The sequence below is a fragment of the Corticium candelabrum genome, unplaced genomic scaffold, assembly GCF_963422355.1.
Source record: "Corticium candelabrum unplaced genomic scaffold, ooCorCand1.1 SCAFFOLD_110, whole genome shotgun sequence".
NCBI lineage: Eukaryota > Metazoa > Porifera > Homoscleromorpha > Homosclerophorida > Plakinidae > Corticium > Corticium candelabrum.
This window is the reverse complement of record NW_026912726.1, coordinates 1-7,000: the sequence shown is the minus strand read 5'-3', so window position 1 is coordinate 7,000 and position 7,000 is coordinate 1. Positions and strand designations below refer to the sequence as shown.

The window sequence follows — 7,000 nt, the reverse complement described above, 5'->3', positions numbered from 1 at the left end:
GTTACAGTCCGATAGCTGTCGTTGCTCTAGCTAGAGAGCGAAATATGCTTTTATATGTAGCAGTAACTGCGGCCGTGACATCTCTCCACAATCTCTCGATTCGTTGATTGTGGACAGTCTGTCAGATCGACCTGCTATAGAGCTGCCTCTTTCGGTACCTCTGTAGGTCAGCATCTATACACACAAAGCATTCTAGACAATGCATTACGCATAATGCACTAGACACGATGTTTTTTCTCATTATATTAGTGCTGAGTATTAGTGCTGTAGCAATCGTTTGGCATTGGTAGCACGCCATACCGTCTCTACTTTGTATCTACTTGCACGTGACATCTCCCGTATGGTATGTCGTCACGATGATGTGACGTTTGTTGGTGGGTGTGGTCTAGTTGCGGAAATGGAAGGGAATGTCGCTGAGGCTGCAAGTCGTGAAGAGTGGGATAAAGTGAAGGACCTAGTGGACAAGGGAGGTGACGTCAATATACGGGATGGACAGGGATTGACAGCTCTACACCATGCGGTTGATCGTACTAATGTAGAGATGTGTAAATTTCTACTTGGTCATGGCGCGGACGTCGCTGTTCGAGACAAAGATGGCAATATGGCAATTAGCAGAGCGATTTTGTCACGTGGTCTGAATTCTCTTGATGTTGTTCGTCTGCTACTAACAGACGTTACTGTGAATGCAGTAAACAACTGTGGTGAATGTCCTTTGCATTTAGCAGCTCGACACCATCTTGTTGATATTGTGCAGCTGCTTGTGGATCATGGAGCTCATACCTAGCCTCGTCCCCAAAGGTGCTAGCTCTTGTGCTTCTAACAATGATGGAAAGACGCCACTACATTGTGTAGCTGGTAGACGGCCAGAGTGTGTAGAATTATATTTTACTGACTCATGATGCTGTCATTCATGCAGCAGACAAAGATGGGAACCAACCATTACACATAGCATGTAAGAAGAGTAAGATTGAAATTGGGAAAGTGTTGGTATCTCATGGAGCAGATGTAGCTGCTATTAATGGACAGAATGTATCACCTTTTCAATTAGCATCACAACGTTGTGGGAATAATCCTGACTTGTGTTTAGCTCTTTATAAGGCAGGATTGACCTTAATTCAGACTGAACACATTTGTCAAGCTTTGGAAGTTGCATTCAGTAAAAAAATCAACTTACTGGTTGGGTATTGAGCAAGATCTCTACAATGGCAGAAATCTCTGTTTCTGAAAATTTGTCTAAATGGATTGACACGATGGACGTTGATGAACTGCTTGTAACAGCAATTGGTAAAAAGCAAATGGACACATTTATGATGTTGATCGAAAATGGGGCAAGTGTGAATGGACCAGATAGATGTGATATTCGACCTCTCACAGTAGCAGTTAAAGAAGGACAATATAACATGTGTAAATTATTGATTGCGCAAGGAGCATCAGTTAATGCTAAGGGTTACAAGTATAAAGAACCACCTATATATTATGCTCTTACTGGAAACGAAACTGAAATCGTGAAGCTTCTTCTCTCCCATGGTGCAGAATTTACGAATGTTAAAGCTAGACAGAGATTAGCATTAGAACACTCACAGACAACAGGAAGTCACATAGTGGCAAGAATATTGGATTCTGCAGGTATTTATCATGTATTTGTAATAACAACTTATATATTAATAAATATAATTTAATTAATGAGTTTGACTTTATCTACTACTCATACTACTTGCAAATTTAATGTTTAGTGAAGGTATTGTTATGTTAGATATTCTATCTGTGAGTTGAACTTACTCTTCCAAGCTAGGCTTGTAGTGATGAGTCTCTTTCTATGTGAAGTGGTTGGTTACATAATATTCTTATATACAACATTACTGCATGACTGTGGAATTAACCATGTGCATGGCTTATTGTATTGGTGTATTGTATCAAATATTATTTAAGACAATGATAGCAGCAAAGGTGTATTTGTACAAGTTAAGTGTGCTGTCTTAATTATTAATAATATACACGTAGGACTTTTCAAATAGTGATTTGTTTGTTTTTGAAATAACTAAAATGACAATTTTCAAGGACCGTTGGAAGACAGTTTGAGTGAGACTGTGAGGGCTGTTCGTTCAAGTTTGTTGAAGGCTGTACAAACTGGGACAATGAGTTCTTTTTTTTTCTTCGTCAGAAGAGTCTTTACATGAGGATGATTCCACACAAAACTCCACACAAAGCAAGGTAATAACTGTATCATTTTGTATGTGTTTAGGGTAAACTGGATGTCAGATGTACATTTTAAGCAATTCTGACATTATGGTACAACACTGTGATCCTGTGAAATTTGTAAAAGGGATATGCAATAGTGGAGATGTTAGCTTCTGTGGGGTGTCAGATGACTAGCACTTGTTGATGTGAGGGCTGTTTTGCAGTTTATAATTTGCTACAACCGTGTGCATCTAGGAGAGCCAATAGTGACGTTAAGAGGAATGTTGGAAGATGCTCAACAAGTATGTTTCACATCTCATGTTATAACCAAGTTAGCTTAGCTAGGTAGGTAACATCACAAGTCATACTCAAGTATACCTACTGTGGAATTTTCCACTCATCTTAGCTAGTTCTGATAATTATCGCATATGATAACAAATTTATGGTTTATATGACTATTTACAGTGTTTGTGCACTGTGTGTGTGTGTGTGTGTGTGTGTGTGTGTGTGTGTGTGTGTGTGTGTGTGTGTGTGTGTGTGTGTGTGTGTGTGTGTGTGTGTGTGTGTGTGTGTGTGTGTGTGTGTGTGTGTGTGTGTGTGTGTGTGTGTGTGTGTGTGTGTGTGTGTGTGTGTGTGTGTGTGTGTGTGTGTGTGTGTGTGTGTGTGTGTGTGTGTGTGTGTGTGTGTGTGTGTGTGTGTGTGTGTGTGTGTGTGTGTGTGTGTGTGTGTGTGTGTGTGTGTGTGTGTGTGTGTGTGTGTGTGTGTGTGTGTGTGTGTGTGTGTGTGTGTGTGTGTGTGTGTGTGTGTGTGTGTGTGTGTGTGTGTGTGTGTGTGTGTGTGTGTGTGTGTGTGTGTGTGTGTGTGTGTGTGTGTGTGTGTGTGTGTGTGTGTGTGTGTGTGTGTGTGTGTGTGTGTGTGTGTGTGTGTGTGTGTGTGTGTGTGTGTGTGTGTGTGTGTGTGTGTGTGTGTGTGTGTGTGTGTGTGTGTGTGTGTGTGTGTGTGTGTGTGTGTGTGTGTGTGTGTGTGTGTGTGTGTGTGTGTGTGTGTGTGTGTGTGTGTGTGTGTGTGTGTGTGTGTGTGTGTGTGTGTGTGTGTGTGTGTGTGTGTGTGTGTGTGTGTGTGTGTGTGTGTGTGTGTGTGTGTGTGTGTGTGTGTGTGTGTGTGTGTGTGTGTGTGTGTGTGTGTGTGTGTGTGTGTGTGTGTGTGTGTGTGTGTGTGTGTGTGTGTGTGTGTGTGTGTGTGTGTGTGTGTGTGTGTGTGTGTGTGTGTGTGTGGTGTCTGTAGCTCAGTTGGTTAGAGAGGTGCATTTGGAGAATGGAAACATCCGGGACGTTGAGGTCGTAGGTTCGCAGACGACTACAGACGTAATATCCTTGTGCAAGAAATTCAGACGCAATTGCCTCTCTCGACTCAGGAGTATAAATGAGTACCTGGTCTTTGACTGCGGGTGGACTAGACTGCTGGCTTGGCAGAACACCACGCAGTATCTATGGGTACGTGTGGACTTTTTGAGGTCCAGTCCTGTGGCTGTGCCAAAGTCAGTGGCCTTCGATGCTCTAGCCATGCATCAAGGGGTGCATCAATGCAGCCTAAAACTTCGAGTAGCGCCAAGGTTCCTACCTAGAAATAGGTAGGGTTGCTATCTTCGGAAATTTTTGATAGGCATATCCATTTGTGTGCATGGGTGCATGCCTGTCTAAAATGTTTTGCATGCAATGCATGTAATGCATTGTGTTATTGAAGTGTTGTCTTCTTTAGCTTTCTGATGACCAACTACCTGTTCCTGTCATTTCCCGTAAATTCAGGATTGAATTGAATGAGGTCAAATCAATTAAAGTAAATTTTGAAGACGGTAAGTATGTTGAACTGCTCCAGGCATCAACTATCAAGCATGTAATTGGAGAACAGGGTGGCCTTTTGAGCTGTTCAAGAAATGAGCAGTTTATTTTTATTCCTTCGGGTGCTCTACTCTCAGACACAACTGTTGAAGCTACAGTTTACCATGTTGTTGACTCAGTTGGACTGGATAGAGCAGAAGTTGTAACGAGCATATTGGAGGTCACTCCACATGAACTGAAGTTTGAGAAACCTATTGAAATTTTGATGTCTCATCATCTGTTTATTGATGGCGACAGCAGTAAAGTTGAAGTTCTATACCACAGTGGTGCATCAACAGATGATAGCTTTACGCCTTCTTGTCAGCTGACGTCAGTTAACGAGTCTTGCTTTGCCAATGACATGACAATAACTCTTTGGGAAGATTTTGTTCACGTTGAAACTTTCCATTTTTGTATGTTTAATTTGCTTTGTGAAGGCACGTCTTTTATTAAAGTTTGGACATCACTGCATACATCAAAGACCCCAAGTCCAAAACAATTTTGTATTCGACTGTTTCTTACAAATAGTAAACCTAAGCCTAATTTTAAACTTATGGAGGTGACCGGGTCTGAATTAGAATGCAGGGGTTGCAAAGAGGTAACACTAACTTGTGAAGATAGAGAAGATTTAAAAGTGACTGTTGAGATTCCTTCAAGCACAAAAGGATGGAAAGGAGGGACAAATTCTGATTTGAGTCGGACCATTCCATATAATTGTATTCAAAATTTGGTTGTCCAGAATAGGTCAGATTTTAGCACAGACTTTGCTTTTGAGAAAACAGGAGATATTGATGAGACTGAATTTAATCCAATTTTTGTGTTCAATAATCATGTTCGATGTGTTCTGTCTCCGTCATCTAAAAACAGTGTTGCAGGTAATTTTTTACATATTATGTTGTTCTTACTTTTGTGCTAAGAAAATGTTACAACTGATATGCAGACATGTCCAAAGCAAGTGATGTGCAGCACTCAACATCAGTGCATGCTGGCCAGTCACAGCAGTCTCATTAAACTGTCACTCATAGCTCAAGCTCACCAGACCTTGAGAGTGTTACTGGCAATTCTGCAGGTAGAGAAACACATACAACATGCATACGTGCACTGCAGTGTACACAATATAACCATTTGTGCATATGTTTGAATTAGTGTCAACTCCTCAAGTTCGCAATAGATTTTCCAGCAGCTGTCAGGTGTCTCATAGTGATGTTGCAGATGTGGAAAGGAAGAACATCTTGCAGGGTCTGCTACTGTTGAACAAGATGTTCAAAAACCTTCATTAACTCCATCTGACTTGAGCCAGAGTTGCCACCCTAAGTGCTTAGATAGAATTGTTACAAACAGTGATATACAATTTATTTCTGGATATGAGAAAGTGGCTAAAATGTCGCTGCAACTAGGGTGGCTGATGTTTCAACGTGATGGCTATACACTTATGGATGTTAGAAACACTCTTATGAAGGATGTTCTAGATCAACCAGATTGCACGAAAGTCACTCATGTGCTTGAAGAGTGGCGACGACGTAAAGAAAATGAGGCAACTGTTAGAGCATTGATAGACATCTGTTATAATCACACAATTGGCTGTGACAGGCCGTGTATGGAATCTACACTCATCTCACTTCCTCAACTTCATGATTCTTCCTCTGGTAAGTAAGCAGATTATCTGTACAATAGAATGAATGTATTGAACTGAAGTATGTTGTGCAGCTGGCTTTAATGTATTTGGTCTAGTTTGGTTTTCTATTGTATAGAAACATGTGAGCAACAGACGCTGGTGTCAAGAGCAACCAGCCAATGTACTGACAAAGAGATAGTGGCTGTAGCTAATCATGTTTCTGCTTGTTGGCAGCAATTCGTTTCATTTTTATCACCCACCTATTTTGCAATGGCCAAAATAAAGGTAATAAAAGATGTAAACAGAGATAACCTCTTTTGCCAGTGTCGAGCAGCATTAGAAATGTGGACCAACAAGTTTGTTGACAAAGCCAATCGGCGATCTGTGATTCAAGCAATGTGTGACATTGGCTACAGATCTCTGGCAGTAGCAGTTTTGGTCATGACTTGGTAGAGCATGTGTGTCCATCATAATTGTCTAGTAACTTCAATGTATTATTGATATAGGGTTTCTATTAATATCAAATCATTTTATGTTGCATGGTAATGGTGGATGAAATTACACTCTAACTGGATACTATTGTATTGACAAATAAATTTTTTATACAAAACGTAATGCAAATGTTTACACACAACTGTACTTATGTCAATTGTCTGCCTAGTCTCACGTTATCAACATCCAGTCTCATTGCCAGGCATTCGCCTCGGTTTTCTTGGACGCTCGCGCGTCCCATGGATGACGTCACAGCCGTGCGAAACATATACATGACTAACGCGCGTTACGCCATTTATACACGCTCAGCCGATGTCTCAAAAGTCGTTGTTTTCCGAAGTGAACGGAACGTCTAGAACGTCGTACGGCAGTACAAGAGGTCGATATCCTCTCGTAGCCGATCGTCACGGCGCCGTCGAGCACGAACTCGAGCCGGGAGACAATTTGGCGGGATTGTTGGAGGTCGCGGGGGGGATGGAACGGGATGTTTTATTGGGAGTTGTAAAAATTTTTGGGACACGCCTACAATAGCATTAATATCAATAAATTTAATCGTAGTAAGTGTTAAATAATATATATAAATTGCAACAGATGTATAACCGATTGATTAATGTGCCTAATCAGCGACACACAGTATCAACATCAATTACTAAACATAATAGTTAATTAATCAAACACGGAACTTGTACTGTACGTACTACTGCCTGTTATAAAAATCTAAGAACAAAGTACATGCACATTCTCGCGGCTAGTTGGGATGTTCTGAATTCTATTTTCTTGTGGCCTTCGATCGCTTTCTAGCAATACATATGGTAATGAGGTAGCGGTAATGAGGTAG

At 41.0% G+C, this 7,000-nt stretch overlaps 2 protein-coding genes across 2 annotated transcripts; both read left to right on the top strand.

The window, feature by feature from the left end:
• Positions 1-340: 340 nt before the first annotated feature.
• LOC134198009 (26S proteasome non-ATPase regulatory subunit 10-like) lies at positions 341-1,188 on the top strand. Its single transcript, XM_062667353.1, has 2 exons — positions 341-701; positions 917-1,188. The coding sequence occupies exons 1-2, from the start codon at positions 341-343 to the stop codon at positions 1,186-1,188; spliced, it is 633 nt and encodes a 210-aa protein (XP_062523337.1).
• A 4,091-nt stretch (positions 1,189-5,279) lies between these two features.
• Positions 5,280-6,279, top strand: LOC134198011 (uncharacterized). The gene is made up of 2 exons (XM_062667354.1): positions 5,280-5,701; positions 5,807-6,279. Exons 1-2 carry the CDS (start codon positions 5,437-5,439, stop codon positions 6,121-6,123), a joined length of 582 nt encoding a protein of 193 aa, XP_062523338.1. The 5' UTR covers positions 5,280-5,436; the 3' UTR covers positions 6,124-6,279.
• Positions 6,280-7,000: the final 721 nt, after the last annotated feature.

Excerpts from the sequence above, each read along its gene's own strand:
- LOC134198009 (XM_062667353.1), top strand. The coding sequence starts at position 341 with ATGGTATGTCGTCACGATGATGTGACGTTTGTTGGTGGGTGTGGTCTA. Across the intron at positions 702-916 it reads GAATGCAGTAAACAACTGTG|CAGACAAAGATGGGAACCAA; the intron begins GTGAATGTCCTT and ends TCATTCATGCAG.
- LOC134198011 (XM_062667354.1), top strand. The coding sequence starts at position 5,437 with ATGTCGCTGCAACTAGGGTGGCTGATGTTTCAACGTGATGGCTATACA. Across the intron at positions 5,702-5,806 it reads ACTTCATGATTCTTCCTCTG|AAACATGTGAGCAACAGACG; the intron begins GTAAGTAAGCAG and ends TCTATTGTATAG.